The following is a 17117-nucleotide window of genomic DNA, read 5'->3' as shown; positions in this document are numbered from 1 at the left end:
AATACAACCAAATTTCAGTCTCGTGACATCATCGTTCATCAGTTCGATGTTTTGCAATAATGTGTCATTTAGCCTTTATCAAGTGATATCCTCTTTTTTGTACTAATAATAATTTCATCATAAAGCCAACTTTTGATAATTTTCTTAATCTTCATACTTGTAAATATTCACATAAATACTCGACTAGATATATTACAGCTTTTAGTGGTTGTAAAAATGTTGATTTCGTGAAACAAGACTAATTATTTGACTGCGAAGAAAATGTATATTGTCTGGTTAAAGACTAAACTCCACATGTTCCAAAATGGCAGCCATCGCGACGGGAAACGTGGTAGTGCGTGGTGGAGGAATCTTGTCTCAAAGAAGGCCAATTTTCACCCATGATAGCAAGTAAGTGTTATTTTAATTTACCATGCATACATATTGGGGAATTTCTTTATCAGTTATTCGTGTTATTTGATTTTAAAGTATTAAATATCGAATAGTTCGGAGCGTTCTCTAAGTCAGACAGGCCGACGTAATCTTAGTCCCATATATTTCCAACTGTGTCAGTGAACAACGTGGTAGGAGTTCTACCACTCTTTAGGGCCCTAGGGGTTCGATCTACCTCAATACTGTTTAAATATGTTTGCTTTGTTGGGTAACTCTAGGGTGTTCATAATTTGAATTTGTATCATGGCAGTCATGCCGTTTTTGAATAATTTTATTTGTTTGCCTGTTTCTAGTGTTAGAATAACTCATCTTAACTAAACAGTGAGTAACTTAATAATGTAAATGTGAGACTTTGTCTGAATGTATTCATATGAACAAGTGAGAAAAGATAAAACAAGTTACCCAATGTTCGACATCCTAAATTGTGGAAGCAAAATAGCATGCATGATCCGAACGCCGGCGCTGCGATCATCGCTCGAACGCCTGTACTCATTGTTCGGCCCCGGGTGTCCGTGCTTCGACATTCGCGACGTACTGCGCCGCGCTGTGCGCTCGCCCTGGCCCTGCCCATGAATGTATACTATTACTTAGCGCGCGTGCCACGCGCGGGCGAAACTGTTTACATAGTACATCGCACTATGAGAGCACGGTACTCCATGTACTCCACGCTGTGCGAGAGATTCAACGCATGCACAAAACACGTTGCGATCGAACCATGGCAATACCGCAAATTCTGGCACGGGTGGCATGCAAAATATAAATATCGCGTAAACTATCAAGTTATCTCAGAAACGGCTGCCATCGTGGCTGTAGGTGTACTTCGAAACTTGGAATGAAACAAGTCTATATGTGTTGCTATGCAACTTTACTTACCCGTTACTTACCCGTTGAACTGTTTTAATTCGAGCAGACCCGGGAGGGTCGCGACGATGATTTCAGGGGATACGGTGACGTGGCACACTGTTGTGCTCTTCGGAACACGTGTGGAGGTAGTTGCATAGACTTTCGCACTTGATATGCGCCATTTTTCATTCATGAATTTCAGGGAATTTTTATTTGTAAGAGTGGTCTATTCATGGAAGCTGTCGAATCAAGGGTCACTTGCTTTACTTTATGATGCCTTGGACCTTTGTAAATATCAAACTGTAGAACTGTTTGATGAGTTAACAACCCTGTTTGCGGCAGGCTTTGTCGTGTACAGGGTGCCTGTTTGCAGCAGGGGCCATTTCATTCAATGATGATGAAAAGGCCCAATCAGGTGTCACTTCCCATAACACTCGCAAGTAACTCCTGCTTGCAACTGATTGACAAATTGCCCAACATCGACGACAATGTAGGGCAATTTGTCAATCAGTTGCAACGAAAACATTTCGATGGAAGAATTTCATGAATTTGAATAACTCCTGCTTATGTTCTACAGTGGGACTGAGTGCACATGATGTTCATTAGCTGTTTTATTGATGAATGAAAATGCCCCTGCCAAAAAAAGGCACCCTTCCACAAACTACTTGTAGGTTGATTACTCTTTGTAAGGTTTTCCTCCTTTGTATGAACCTCCGTGTGATTGGACTTTACAATGATGTGATGTGTGTGTTTATATGTGTAGGTGCATCTTGGTTTGCTCTGGGGAGAAGGTGAAAATCATCAGTTGTGCCAGCGGAGAATGTGTCAGAGAGCTGATTGGTCACAGGGCCAGGGTCACAGGAGTTCAGATCAGCCCCTGGAACAAACTACAGGTATGCCATGAATGTGATTGAACACCACTGGCTGTGTTTTCACATGTTTACCATTGATGTACTTTATATGCATGTCAAGAGAATTCACAAGAATTCGTATTTTGACTTTTCAACTGTGAAATTTCTTTTGTGTTACTGACAATTGTATATTTTTATCTTTTGGTGCAGCATGCTAAGGTCAAGTTATAACTTAAAACAAAAAAATAAATAGCAGCAGATAAGTTACAGTGTACATGTAGTTTTTGTTCACTTAGTGGTTTCCCACGGTTGCCTTTCTGTCTTGGCAAGGGAGATTACATTTAGGACCAGTTTAAAGTGTGCATAGCTGATGGGAAAGCAACAATATACATCAATTTCCATGTGGGATTAGAGATAATCAAAGTTATAAACTGTGTGTGTTTTAAAAGGAAAATGTGTGTGATTTTTTTTTAAATCTTTTGGAACAATTTGATATCATGAAATCAATGTTATTTGCCTGTTATATTTAGGTACAAGCTGTATCACTATCATCACCAAATGACTTTTTCCCCTTGTGTCATTTCCCTATATGTTAAGTGACTGCATTGGTCATGTGCATTTAGTAAGAAATTAGTAATTTGAGCCTTTACTCTTCCTCCAAACATGTTCTTATGTATGCATTTCTTATTACTCAGTATACCAGTCAGAGAATTTGAAACATGTAGCAAAATTTTGTTAAAAAGGATGGTATAGTTTTGGTTGAGATAGGGAATTCAAATTTCAACTATTTACAAGATAATTATAAACTACTTATGAAATATGAAATTTTCATCAAATAAACTTTGAATTCCTCTTATGATTGTATGCTCTTTAACATTTCTTAGGAGGATTTCATTATCTCACAAAAAAGTTGGAAACATGAAACTCCATCTCGACAAAACTATACCATCCCTGTAAAGACAATGACAATACTTCTCTCACTTGCTTGTGCAGGTTTTGACATCATCTGAAGATGGCACAGTACTGTTGTGGGATTACATGGACAATGTCATTTTGAAGGTATGGATAACTCTTTCTACATCACTTAATACGAGTGAAAGATTTGCTCTGCTGATGATTTATCTTCTGACATGATACATGAATAAAATTAGGGTGATAATGTGTTTTTTTTTTTCATTTAAGTTTAAAAAGAACTTAAGAAAATGCTAAGCTACATGCTTTAGAACTGGATTGAGATTTTGAGTAGAATGAGCACAGAAGATACTACACAGTATCTGTTTAAATGCAATCCTTTTGAATCCCACTTATGGGTCAATGCAAAGAGATGTTCTATGTGTCTTGGAGTTTTCACATTATTTATCATCTTTTATTTCAATTCTGAGGCTCTTCTTGTTACACTTTGAGGGGAAGAGCTCTGCAAGTATAATTTTCCATTATGTCCACACAGTACTGACGATTTTGTCATATAGTTTTGTCATTTTGCCACACAAGTCAAATATTGGAGATCACATGCTGTGTAATAGCCTCCCCCCCCCCCCCCCAAAAAAAAAAAAAAAATGAATAAATAAATAAAAAGATAGAAAGACATCCCTCATAAAAAGTGTATTTCATGTGAGGAAATTCACCATATGTTTTCCTGTCTCAAGAATGAAAACACAGAAGTTTTCTGTGTTTCAATACACCATGCTATTATGATTTGCGATGTCATTTGTGTTCTCTGAAAATTCAACAGCAAATGAACTTTGACAGGCCGCTGTATGGGCTGTTGGTCCATGAAGCCCACAAGAATGCTGTGTTCCTCATCTGCCATAAACTTGATGGTAAGTCAAATTTAGGGGACTTGAAAAGGGCTTGAATTTTCATTTGGCCATGTAAAGTCCTGAAAGTTAACATGATCTTGCTTTCTGTACTAGTACTCCCTGTGGAAATTCAAGAAAGTAAGTCTTTGATTGTCCGATGGCAATCTGGATTTTATCATTTTGTTTTCGGGAAAGTATTTCAGGTTTTGTTTAATTCTCTTCCTTAGTGCTCTTGTTTCTGGAAATTGACAGAAAATGAAATGCAATGACAAATGTAAAGTGTCAGATAGTACATATGATATGACATCTAATATGTTGATGACAGTCCTTAATGTTTCAATTTTCTTTGATATAAAAAGTCTAAACTTTGGAAATGAATTCAAAGATCAGTTCTGGACTAGTCTTTTAAAAAGGCCAGGAATTCCAAATCTTCATATTTGGATGAACCCTGAATACTGTACTTTACAATGAAGATTGCATTGAATGTTGATGTCTTAAAAATGAATTCAAATGTTTCAAGTTGTTCCTTTTGTCAAGAGAGATGAGTGTTTGCACTTCAGGACCAACATTTGTTTCCATGCAAATAAGTTTTGATGACTTGCTGATGAGGTCATTTGCAATTGACTTGTGAATGATATTGCTGGTTAACCCATTCTTCCAACAATTTTCTGAGAGCCTTCAATGAAATTCTTTTTTGCCTGTCGACAAAGAATTAATGGATAGGTTGGTAATACACCTGTGTGAAAGCAGGCAAGCAGTACATGTTTCCCCTTTTCACGATCATTTACTGCCTGTGTCATGCAAAATGCCAAATGATGCCAAACATTGAGCAGAGGTATAAATAAAGCATTCACTGATAGGCTTGCAAACTCCTTTGTTATACACTGTAAAGGCACCTAAATGGGGTCAGCGAAAGTCAAAATCTAGTGAGCTCAGCCTTGATGGCTACGTACTGTATGTCTTCATACAAGTTTTCTAGCATTTTTTCAAACAATCTCCCTAATACATTGGAAAACATCAACTAGACCAAAATACTGACAGATCTGATACAGAAAAAGAACAGTTGATTGAAGAAATTCTAATCTTTCAATCAAAATGATTTTAGTGGTCAGCTTAACACAAATAAACATGAATTTACGCCACAAATGCAGACACTCTTGTCTACAATTTGGGAACCTGACCAGGTTCCTATAAGGGGCTGGTTGACAAGAGTATGTATACATGTATATTTATGTATGTATGTGTGTATGCATGTATAGCTCTGTGATTTTGTGCATATACAGTTTATGTGTGTATTAGTATACTTTATGTGTACAGTGTAAACATTTGTGCATGTATATTTGCAGCTGTCTGATGTACGCAGGTGCTTTTGAAAGGTAAAGTTTGATTTTCTCTTCTCGCTGTCTACTTCAGCTGCTGGAAATGCCAATCACAAGAAGCCCCTAATGGTGTCGGAGGCTCACATCCCCCCAGCGGGGGCCAGCCAGGGGTCGACTGTTCCCATGGAGATCCTGACCCCCATTGGCTCGAGGGGGGAGAGGTGTCTGGCGTTCGGCGCAAAGGGAGAGTTCCTAGCCTGTGTGATCTGGAACCAGCTCAGGATTTACTCCATGGCAGACCGGACCATTAACAAGTTAGCATGCTTCGAAGAAACATATCCTCTTCATGTTCAGTTAATTTTCCTGAAATACCGTATTTTTAAACAGAACATTACTGGTAGATTGTCCTGTGCAATGGGATAGTTGTAATAAAGATGGATTGTCTTTTTTTTTAAATGTGTTTGTGTTTTGTTTGCATGTATGTTTTTATGCATGTGTGTGTGTTTGTGTGTATGATGTATATTTATTTCTTTATTCATTTGTGGAAATTACCTGTTTTGTGTATTAGTCTGGATAGATATTTGGTGACAGATGTACGTGTTCAGATACAGCAACATCCAACAGTAATGGTCTTTCAGCCTGTAAGTTATGTTAATGCAGGAATGCAGGGATAGTTTTCACTTGTTTGTTTCAATATTTGTCCAAGCAGACAAGCAGTTACAATTGATGAGTTTAAGGCCAGGTTAAAAAGTCATCTCTTGAAGTAATGTATTTTCTGTTTGAATTTCTTGTATGCATGTCATTTTGTAATGCGCAGTAGAGTATATTATTATAGTAGCTGCGCAATATGAATGTCCTTTATTATTATTATTATTATTATTATTATTATTATTATTATTATTTAGTGGTGAGAGGTCATTATTCAGGCCTTTCATATGCTTTCCACCTCTAAACAGAATCCACATGGATGGGCCGCCCCCGAACTGTGTGGCCTGCCACCCCCACGAGTACTGCGTCGCCGTGGGAGACGAGAATGGGAGGATATCCCTCTTCTGGAACATCCAAGAGAAGGCCTCTCCAGTGAGGACAGTAGATCATTGGCACGCACTCCCTCTGGGAGATCTCTGCTTTTCACCAGAGGGTAAGAAATGTCATTATTTAGCCATGGTGATTTTACTGGTCTCAATTTTGTCTCTACATGTTCTAATATTCCAGCCTTTTAATTGCAGTTGCATATCACTCCTTAGTGACTGAAATCTATGGTACAATCTTGTTTTTTAGCATTTGAAACAATCACACACACACACACACACACACACAGAAGTAAATAATTATATGTCCCACTATGTCCATGTAGATTTCAGATAGCAAGATTGATTGAAATCCATTAAAGGGATAGTATAGTTTTGGTTGAAATGGGGATTCGGATTTTAGCTTCTCTTGAGATAATTAGAAACCACCTATGAAATTTTAAGAATCATATAATTCTAAGAGGAATTCAAAGTTTATGTGGTGAAAATCGGTTGAGATATCCAAAAGCAAATTTAAGCACAGAGGTCCTAATAAAAGGTGGTTCCACCTTTCATTAGGACCTCTTTGTTTTTGGATATCTCAGCAATTTCAAAACCGTATTTCATCAAATAAACTTTGAATTCCTCTTAGAATTTTGTGCTCTTAAATATTTCATAGGTGGTTTCTAATATTCTCACACAAAAGTTGGAAACCTGAAGCCCCATCTCAACCGAAACTATACCATTCCTTTGAAAGTTGTCAGGTTATTAATTGTTCAGTATTTGAGTTGCTTTTATTTAGATTGGTTTCACCTTAGTTGACTAACAAGCATTTCTTGTTTTCTGATTTCCTAGGTACATACCTATTTAGTGGTGGACATGAGTGTGTCTTGGTGCGGTGGCAGTACAACTCCAAACACAGAGACTTCTTGCCTCGGCTCGGTGCTTCCATCACTCACGTCGCCTGCTCTCCAGATGGACTAATGAGGGCGCTAGCCCTGAACAACAACTGTGAGTTGAAAATTTGAGATGAACATGAAAGGAAATGGAAATACATAGCATGGCCTTATACATACCAAGGAAAGCCAAATCACTGCTAAATTGAACGAGCCCAATGAATTCCAAAAAAAGAAAAAAAAAGAAAAAAAAAAAGAAAAGGGCAAAAAGTGACCAAATGGGGTGAACAATTGCCAAGTAAGTCCAAACAAAAGCAAAATTTGACCAAACTGACCATATATAGGGACTTCCCCTTGTATGCTGGATTATTGTAGAGATACATTGTGGCAGATAAATCATTCCCTTATTGTGATTTCAGAATTGTTGTATCTTCAAAGGGAATATCCAATTCCAGCAAAAAAAAAAGTATTCTGAGATTCTCATCCCCCATGGAGTATAACATTCCTTCCTCCTCTCTTCTGCAGCCATACTTCTCGTCACCACCAAAGTGCAGCACACCGTCCAGGGTCTAAACCATTCTAGCTTCCACCAGCAGGGCCGGTCCGGACCGGTCCCCACGGGACTCAGCGTGGACCCCCGCTCCAAGGCCCTGGTCCTGAACGGGAGGGTCGGCCACCTGCAGTTCTACCACCTCTGTGACGACAAGCTGCTCTTCAACGTGAGAATACATTCGCTGTTCTTTGATGTCGTTTTCTTTGGCTTCATTTTTCAGACAACATGCCTGATGATTGTTAAAATTCTTTCAAAAGTGTCTCTGAAAGTAACAAACTGTAACAACATACACAAAGCATTTCAGACTGACACATTTCATATTTAGTAAATGAGCCATATGTCAAGATTTTTCTTCGTCCTAAGGACTGCATAGATTTTCAAAATAAGCTCAGACATGATACTATCCAAAATAGTATTTTAGAATGGTTGCAAATATGAAAACAATTACTGTGAACACTAAAATTTGTGCGTATTTTGTGCTACTTTTGGCTACCACAAATTTTAAACAGTGGAAAAATATCTTCACAATTTTCTTGGCAATTTTTGAATGGGTTGACAATTGTGTAGCCCAAATTCAAGAACCCGCGATTATGTTTTTGAGCCGCTCAGCACAAACAATGAATCACTCCAAATATCAGTGTTTACGGAACATGGCAATAATTTGGTGTCTGACATCGCGTCTTTAGAATACTTTGCCCTCTGTTTTGTTTTACTCATACAAAATCCAATTTTCATCCTCAGCTGGACATCACGAGTGAGAACTACATTTCACCGGAGCAGCTGGACAAGCCACTGGCCCACACGGAGGTCACCGACGTGACCTTTGACCACCGAGGGGACTGGATGATAACCGCCGAGAGGCGGGATGACGGCGAGACGTCGGTGGAGCTCAGACTCAAGTTCTGGCAGTACGAGCACATCAAGCAGTGGTAGGTTGCATTCTAGGATTGGTTGGGTGGGGGGGGGAAATGGGGGAAAATTAAGCACTGTAATAGTGTAAATTTTTGGACGAATAAATTTTTGCGCTCGGCCAGGTGAGATGAATTTCATGCATTTTTGATTCTGCAGAATCAAAATATGAAATATATAACAAGCAAAAATGTACATGCTTTTATTTTTTTGGCTAGTTTGATGTCACACAACATACATGAAAATGTCCAGTTTTACTGTAGTCTTTGTTTCATCCATGCACAGTTTTCTCAAGAAAGTCTTAGCAAAGCAGCCTACAAAAGCCATTTATAATAGACACAGCAGATGTCCATTTCCCTCCAATTTAGCTCCAGGATACTGATAGAATTGCTTACATTTCCTCACTTTTTTTTACACATTATTCTTTTCTTTTTGTTCTTGTTTTTGTCACTCGGATTCATTCATTTATATTGTTTCTGTCCATGTCTGTAGCAAGTTGGTAGAACTAAAGGATAGAAGACCACATGTATTTCAGGCAATGTGGATATGGGCCTGCATAGAGGAAAACATCAAATCCTTCACAGCATACAGCATAATTTACTTTTCAAACTTGGCCATGTGATCTTTTTGCATGGCGATATTGCTTTGTAGCTGTTATGGTATTGACAGCATAAATTTCAAACGTTTACATATATCAGTATTTTTTCATTGATTTGAAAATTTTTGCACAGCTCAGTCAGCAAAGCTTGATAGTGAGTTGTGTGTGTGTGTGTGTGTGTGTTTTTTTTTTTTTTTTTTTTCTAATTAGGCCACTACAATGTTAAACTGTTTTTTTGACCTTTGACACCAACATCCCTCCCCTTTTCATCCGTAGCTTCCGGCTGAACACCACAGTAGAATCACCCCACCAGGGTGCTATCAACAGGCTCTGCTTCCGCCCGCCCAGTGGGCAGGGTGCCAAAGATGATGTTCCCATGGCAACCACTACCAGCAAGGATGGAAAATTCAAGACATGGTCCCTGGTTGATGATACAGATGTGGATGGTTAGTTCTGTTTTTGTTTTGTTTTGTTTTGTTTTTCATTTGAGAGTTGATGAATAATTTTGATAGATTTGCCCACATAATGCTCAAATTCTAAGGCTATGACAATAAGTACAGTTGTATGAATGATGGTATTCCTACTGTTACTGTGGAATGCTAAGAAATCTGTAACGAAATTGATATGAGTTCCTCCTTAGGCATGGCATCCTATTAGCTCTTCTGAAGTGACATTGTCTTTGTGCTATGATGAGAGTTGCTCTATGACCCTGTCAAATCCATTTATGACACGTTATGCCAGTAATTTCACTCTTTGTCACGTGAAATCTTTAAGCCGCAATTCTGCTGTATGTGTGCGCTATTGATGTGTCTAAACCGTGAAGAGATGTGCAAAATAAGTTCCTTCAGACAGAGATCGAAGTAAAAGCACAGTACTAACAACAAAGAGGCTAGGGTGTACGTTTCTTCAATTTGTCTCCCTCTACAAATTAAATTTGTTAAGATCACAAGTGCTGATCTGTAAATTAACAAACATGTCAGAAAAAAAGGAACCAGTGGGACTCGAACCTGTCATCTACTGCTTTCCGGACAGTGACACTACCACCAGGCTGTCCTTGGTTGAATAATGTACTTCTTTGAACAAAGAGGCTACTTTGGGAAAATGTAGTCATATTATTGGTGTTATTATTGCATTTAATTTTATGGGCAATTGCAAAAGCAGCAGTATTAACGTTTGAAATGAATACCATTCTGATGTCTCCCTATGCAGGGAACAAGGTATGCTGGAACTGCGACTCAGTGGGCTTCTACAAGAACACGGAGCCCAGCGCTGCAGCCTTCGCCAGCGATGGTTCCCTCCTAGCCGTAGGCTTCCATGAGGTGTTGACGCTGTGGGACCCGGACGACAACCAGCTTAGAAAGATTCTCTGCCACGCCACGGTCAACAGCCAAATCAAGTAATGATGGGTTTCCTACTGTCATGAAATCAGCTACATGCATCATGATTGACCATTAGTAGCAGGTCATGGACTTTTTGTTAATGATTGATTCAGAACTTTTCTACGAGCAATGTGATTCCTCGTTTGACCCTCAAAGATGTGATAAGATCACCACAGATATTCCATGAGTAAGACCACAATTTCATTTGTGGTGCAAATTGTGATAGACATGAGAAAAAAAATCCATGCTCGGCTACTAATGGCCAATCATTGCATTCGTAATGGATCAAGCAACAGTTAGGATGTAGTTCAAACAGCAAGGATATTTTCTGATGGTCACTTCCTTCTGGGAATGTGACTCATCAAGCTTTAAAGGGGAACTTCCCACCAGTTTGAAATTGACTTCAACAAAGAGAATAAACTTGACAAATAGATCAGTCTGTGGAAGGATCATTAAATTGGGAAAGGAATAAAGTCTTAGAAATCTGACGGCTATCCTTTCAGGGTTTTGCTTTGTTTTGCTTTGTTTTCAATGATTTCCATTTACCTAACTCCATTTAGGCTGACTTGAATATATTTCAGTTTAACACACCTGTAATTATCCTTTTTCTGTGGAATCTTGCTATCTGTTGGGATCAGTGGAAATGTCACATTAGATTATATTACTCATCTACCAAGAGCTTTAAACCTTCTTCATGGAAGCTGTGTAACATTGCTCAAATTACCACCAAAATCTTGCCTTTGTTTCATAGCTCAGGTTGAAACAAAATTAAAGAAAAAAAACCCAAGAACAACACAAAACGATAAGAAAAGCTGTATCTCTGAGGCGTTAGTTCATTATGTGAGAGTCTTAAAAATTGATTCTGAACTGGTCCTTACTTTTCTTCACAGGCACCTCTGCTTTGGGCACAGCAGTTCCTCCCACCTGCTGGTTTGCAGCACCTCAACCTCTCTGACAGTCTGGAACCTGCTCACATGCAGAGGTAACTAAATCTGTGAAGTGGCTTTTTCCTTTCTGAGATGTTTTAAAAAGAAGTGTTTCGTCTTTTCAGGAAGAGAAGAATTGATCATTTTTTTTTTATGCTGGAGTTTTTTTTAAAATGCATTTGAAAATAATCATACAGCTTAACCCATTGAGTCCCGAGTATACTTGGGCAGGTGTCTGTGGGAAATGTGTGTTGTGGCAAAATCAGTCCATCCTCAACGGGTTAATCAGCAAAGTTTGACAATTGCTGAAATGGCATCTCCACAAATTGAAAGAGTGTCTTTAAAACTTACAGATGAGTCTTTTGGATTTTAATTTGTAGGACTTAGTGATATCTTGGCCATAACAGTATGCTAGTACAGTACTTCACTTGCAGAACAAGCTACTTATGTATATACAGGGAACCACTGCATAAACTCATGCAGTACTACTAGTGTTGCTTGTTGCTCATTCTTGTTTATTTTTGTGAAAAAGGAAGTAACGATTACTAGACCCTCACAACTGCAAAATTAACAGCATGCAAAACAAAAATGTCGCACAAGACACTTACTAGAAAGTTGTAAATATATCTGTCTGCAAAAATGTTAGCTTGTACATCTAGTCTTCATGTTCTCTCTCTTACTGTTTGTGTGCATGTGTTTTGTCAAACTGTCTGTCTCTTCTGTCTGCTCTGTCTTTATCTATATCTGTCCACGTTTGTCCACTGCAGTGTCCTGGAGTGTCTCCATGGACGTACGTCTCCTCATCGCTGACCCCAACACACAGTACTTTGCCATCTTCAATGCTGAGAATGACTGTGAGTACCCACAATACAAGCCATCAGAGCCCTAACATTTTTAGATGAGATATGAGCTTTTCAGGATAAAGTGTATAGATTGAGGTTCAGATAAACAATAGGGCACTTTTCCACACTTTCATGTATGCAAGGACCAGTAAAGTTAGACAGAGACAGATGCATCCACAGGAATCGACATCTTTACAGTAGGTCAGTTAATGTGTTGCCATAAAATCTTGAATGTGAAAATGGTGGAGATTGTTGTCAAGGCAGTGGTCCTGTTCCCAGTTCTTGTGTGAAGTAAATTTGTGAGGTCTTGTAATGAAGAAAATGATGTCCACTATCCACCAAGAACCAGCAAATATGAATTGTTTCAGTGGATTGACAACAGACTTCATCTTCCAAGCAATGTACAGTTTGTGTACAGTTCACTCCCCCTTTAAAAAACATGGTTTTCATTTCAACAACAAAAAAAATTTGGGTCCAAAATGATTTTCGATAAATATCTTTATATACTTCATTTGTTCGGTTATAACAGAATTTTGAGATAACCAAAGGAAACTGCCGGTCCCAAGGACGGGAGTTGCCTGCATTCCATTAGATCTCCAGCAGTCCTAGGTTAGCAACTCTTTCTCTTTCTCTCTTCCAGTGTTTGTCTTCCAGGGATCGGAGCCCCGCCCCATTTTCCGGCTCCCGTCCGCCTCCGAGTCAGAGGTCCTCTCGGCCATCTTCGTGCCATCCCGGAAGGAGGCGTCCCCGCCCGACGCGTTGCCGTGGCAACACTGTTCGGAGCTGTTCTTCCTGACGCGGTCGCAGGAGCTGCTGACGGTGATGAGCAAGGAGCAGGCAGAGCGGGAGGGAAATGTCAGCAGATACGACATGGTAAGAGTTCAAAGGTCAAGACTGAATCTGCCTGTGTATAATCTTTAGGAGGCTGTTAGCAAGCAAAGAGTCACACTGCTAATGTAATAGAAGATGTAATCGTCTATTATGTGGATAAAGGAAACACAAGTTTTGCAGGTGATCTGAATCTATATGTATAAATGTGATTTACACAGATAGTGATGTATTCGATGACCGTGAGAGAGAAGGGCACTTCACTCATTTATTAATCTCTGATGACAACAGTACATTCATTTTGTATGTGTGCATGCTAGCAGATATTGATGAGTTTGATAAAGTTGATCAGAGTCGATTTCTGTATAAGTAAGACTTCTGTAGAAGTTTGTATCACCTTTGCATATATGGTATGACTTTGTATCAAATATTTCTCTGTATGTTAAGCAAAAGCGGTGATAGCAGCTCATGTGAGAAGAATATAGCTGCTTGGTTTTGCTTATATTCGTTTCATTGTGAATGTGATGCTGATGTCAAACGAAATTCAAATAAAAAAATATAAAATGAAAAAAAAAATGTGTGTGTGTTTGAGTGTGTGTATGTCAGGGTTCTCAGCACACTCTTTTTGTTTGATTTGTTTAGTCTTTGTGAAGCCTTGCTGACCCAGCCTATCATTTTTAGGATAACTTTCTCTCTGTTTCTCTATGACATTAGTATGATTATACTGTTTCAATCCTTTAGCTTTGGAAATATGCCAGATATGCTGTTGCTGATGTAGGGTTTTGTGATTTGTTGTTTTGTTTCTTGACATCTTTGCCATATCGTCTCTGTTTTTCTTGCAGACCACTTTGCACAAGAGTTTGCCTCTGACGCCGTTCGCTCTCCTCCTAGAAGGAGCCAGAAAACGTGGAACCGTGGATGGAGGATGGAGTACCAGACAGAAACTGGCCTCCAAGAATGCCTCCACCATAGAGGTATGATCTCCATCACTCCCGTAGGCAACCTGTTTGAGTACATTGTCTATGGCAGTTTGGGATTGTTGTCGTAAGAGGGTTATGCTTCGGATCTATTTTATCCCATGGAGGTATAAAAGTAGCCTCTATCCCATGGAGGTATAAAAGTAACCTCTTCCCTTCGAAACCCTCCACCATTATCTTGTGCAAGGAGCCAATGTTGTCTATAGTAAGTTAATGTGATCATTTGAATTTAGTTTGAGATTTTAGTAAAGTATGTTTCTATTAAGCTTCAGGTTTGAATGAATCATTTTTGTCCCATTTTTTTGTTTTGTTTTATATATTTATCTTTATTTTTTGTGGGGGGGGGGGGGGGGGGGGGAATGGATATCTATTTTTTGTTTTGTTTTTCTGTGTCACATCCAGGGTGATAACATGTGGGTAGGCTATTAGCTGCATTGCTCAATTTCATTACTTTGAACTCTTGATTCTTGTGTGTAATAACATATCAGAAAATTTTAATGTGCATAAATTGAGGAGTAGATAAATCGTTACAGGTCTTATCTTTATTTTTTATTAGCACTTTATTTCACCCAGGTCTCACAAACCAATTTAAATAGAGATGGAATAGAAAAAGCTGTCCCTTTCAGCCAATCGAAGAGCATATGTCATTTTCTTCTCTTTCTTCTTTTATGTGAACCTCAGATCCTGGCTGCTCCACCCCATGTTTTGCCTCCAGCCAGACAGCTGTGCTCTTCCTTCATCCATTCCCTTCTAGGACCAAGCACAGATCCACACAGGTGAGTTCCCCAACCTCCCCCTCCCAGTCCTGAATTTTGCTCCAACCCCTCCCCCTCCCCCCCCCCCCCACACACATACACTTTGTTAAGTTAACCCTCAAATGTAAGCTCCTATGCATAAACTTTTCATATTTCCATCTTCTTGAAAACTGCCAAGTTACATACGCTCACCACTAAGTCTAGAAATGGTATAAAACACAATGTTCAATAGAAGTTTGGAGCTGTTATTATCTTTTTTATTAGATATTAGGCCATTCAATCGAAAAACAACAAAATTTCATTGAGCATTCATAATTTGACCTTCATATGTTGGTACATAGATTTCTGTCCAGTGTTACATGCGTTCATTTTGGCATAAATTGTAAAAGATTGCCTGTTTGAAGTTATTTAGGGGCAAAGTTATCTCTCATTAAAGTGTTCTTGAAGATCATATTGTATTGGGGCGTAATGCACATTGGAAACAGAAAATAAAGTGACATCCCTTAAAATTACCCTTTTACTGTGGAAATGCCCATGTGAGTTTTCAATGTCGAATTTGTTCCCCTGATTCAGAACTCAATCATCAGAGACTGATAGCGAAGCAGAGTCTGGAGATGAACGGGAGCAGGGTCGCGCCCCCTCGGACGACTCCGACATGGAAACAGATGCCCCCGCCACGTCCGGTGCCTCCGACACCCCGAGAAGGTCGCAGCCCGCCGAGGATTCGCAGCAGGAAGAGGTGTCCAGCCGTGAAGCGGTGCCGGATCTCAGCCAGAAGGAGCTGAGAAGACTGAGTAAGAATGGCAGCTCATCACTGAAGTGGCTTTCATCAGCGGTGGAGGAACTGGCTTTGTCGTGACACACACTGCCAGAAGAGAATCTCGCAAACGAACTGCGCTGACACGAAATCTGCACTGACATAGTCATTTGTGCAATGCTCCTCCCTGAGGAATGTTGACGTAGATGAGAGCTGAACTGGAAACATTCTTGATTCGTAGTATCCCACCATTCCACTCCAGCTCAACGTATGAACAGCTACAGGAGTCACGGCTTCAAAGTTCATGTCCATGTGAGCCTTGTTTGTTCCAGAAATTTGTGGACAAAAATCTACACAACCGTTCTTGTGACGCCAGCTGGGCCCCGGTTTTCTTTAAGACCTGTCAGATGTCGTGGAAAAGCACAATGAACCCAATTTGTGTTCAAGATCTGGAATGTTCCGCAAGTGAGAGCATTTATAGCCTTTTGGTCGTAACTTCTGTGGTGCAGCCATTGCCAATCAATGCAAGTCACACCTTCCACTAGTAAACAAAAGGTTAATGAGCCTCTTGTGTGTGCAGGGAATGTTACCATAAAAGTGCAAATTTTTGCACATTATTTTTTTGCGTTTGATGGGGTAAGACGAATTTTGCGAGTTTTTATTTCTGCGGAATCAAAATGCAAAATAGTGTTACATATGATAAGCTAATGATTCACATGCTTTTATTATTTGGGCTACTTTCTTGTCATGCGAAATGTGCAAAAATTTCCACTTTTACAGTGCTTTGCGTCATGCTTCCCTCCTGAGCTTTAAAGAGGAAATCCAGTCCAAATATAAGTTAGTCTGATAAAAAAGAGTAAAATCTTACAAGTTCAATGGTAAAAATTTGACTGAAATCGGATGAAAAGTAAGGAAGTTATGACATTTTGAAGTTTTGCTAATTTCTGCAAAACAGTTCTTGTACAGTGGATATGAATATGCAAATGAGTGAGCTAACCATATTATACCCTCACAAATTTCCATTGATAGTGTACAAAAAATGATGAAAATTCAATGTTTCTATCATGAAACATGATGTTATTCCCGGTTGAATAACTTCAGAATAGTGATCAATCAGATATATATACGAGGATTTGAGCTTCGGGCATAATTGCGTTTGAATGAAAAACTGGAAATTTCAACATTTTATGTACAAACTATATGGTAAGTTGTGAGGGAATGACATTTTCACTTTGCCATTTGCATATTCATATTAACTGTACAAGAACTGTTTCCCCCAAAATAGCCAAACTTCAAAATGTCATAACTTCCTTTTTTTCTTCCGATTTCGATCAAAATTATACCGTTGAACTCATAATATTTTACTCTTTCTTATCAGACTAACTTATTTGACTGGATTTCCCCTTTAATGCTGTATTAAATTGTATGGCAAGACCATATGAT

General features: G+C 39.1%; 1 protein-coding gene across 1 annotated transcript; it reads left to right on the top strand.

The window, feature by feature from the left end:
- Positions 1-304: 304 nt before the first annotated feature.
- Positions 305-15776, top strand: LOC139713961 (WD repeat-containing protein 75-like). Its single transcript, XM_071625686.1, has 17 exons — positions 305-390; positions 2039-2168; positions 3120-3185; positions 3859-3946; positions 5339-5558; positions 6201-6385; positions 7110-7265; positions 7676-7869; positions 8445-8632; positions 9487-9656; positions 10420-10606; positions 11480-11571; positions 12283-12369; positions 12998-13230; positions 14028-14159; positions 14844-14938; positions 15491-15776. Exons 1-17 carry the CDS (start codon positions 305-307, stop codon positions 15774-15776), a joined length of 2595 nt encoding a protein of 864 aa, XP_071481787.1.
- The last annotated feature ends 1341 nt before the right edge of the window (positions 15777-17117 follow it).

This window comes from Diadema antillarum, unplaced genomic scaffold (assembly GCF_040938485.1).
Source record: "Diadema antillarum isolate AM-2024a unplaced genomic scaffold, OU_Dant_1.0 seq00002110_RagTag, whole genome shotgun sequence".
Taxonomy (NCBI): domain Eukaryota; kingdom Metazoa; phylum Echinodermata; class Echinoidea; order Diadematoida; family Diadematidae; genus Diadema; species Diadema antillarum.
This window is presented reverse-complemented; position numbering and strand designations above follow the sequence as displayed.

What these genes read in the sequence shown, in the direction of transcription:
- LOC139713961 (XM_071625686.1), top strand. Translation starts at nt 305, where the DNA reads ATGGCAGCCATCGCGACGGGAAACGTGGTAGTGCGTGGTGGAGGAATC. An exon ending in CATCTGCCATAAACTTGATG is followed by an intron (nt 3,947 to 5,338) that starts GTAAGTCAAATT and finishes TGTCTACTTCAG; the next exon opens with CTGCTGGAAATGCCAATCAC. An exon ending in GAACCTGCTCACATGCAGAG is followed by an intron (nt 11,572 to 12,282) that starts GTAACTAAATCT and finishes TGTCCACTGCAG; the next exon opens with TGTCCTGGAGTGTCTCCATG.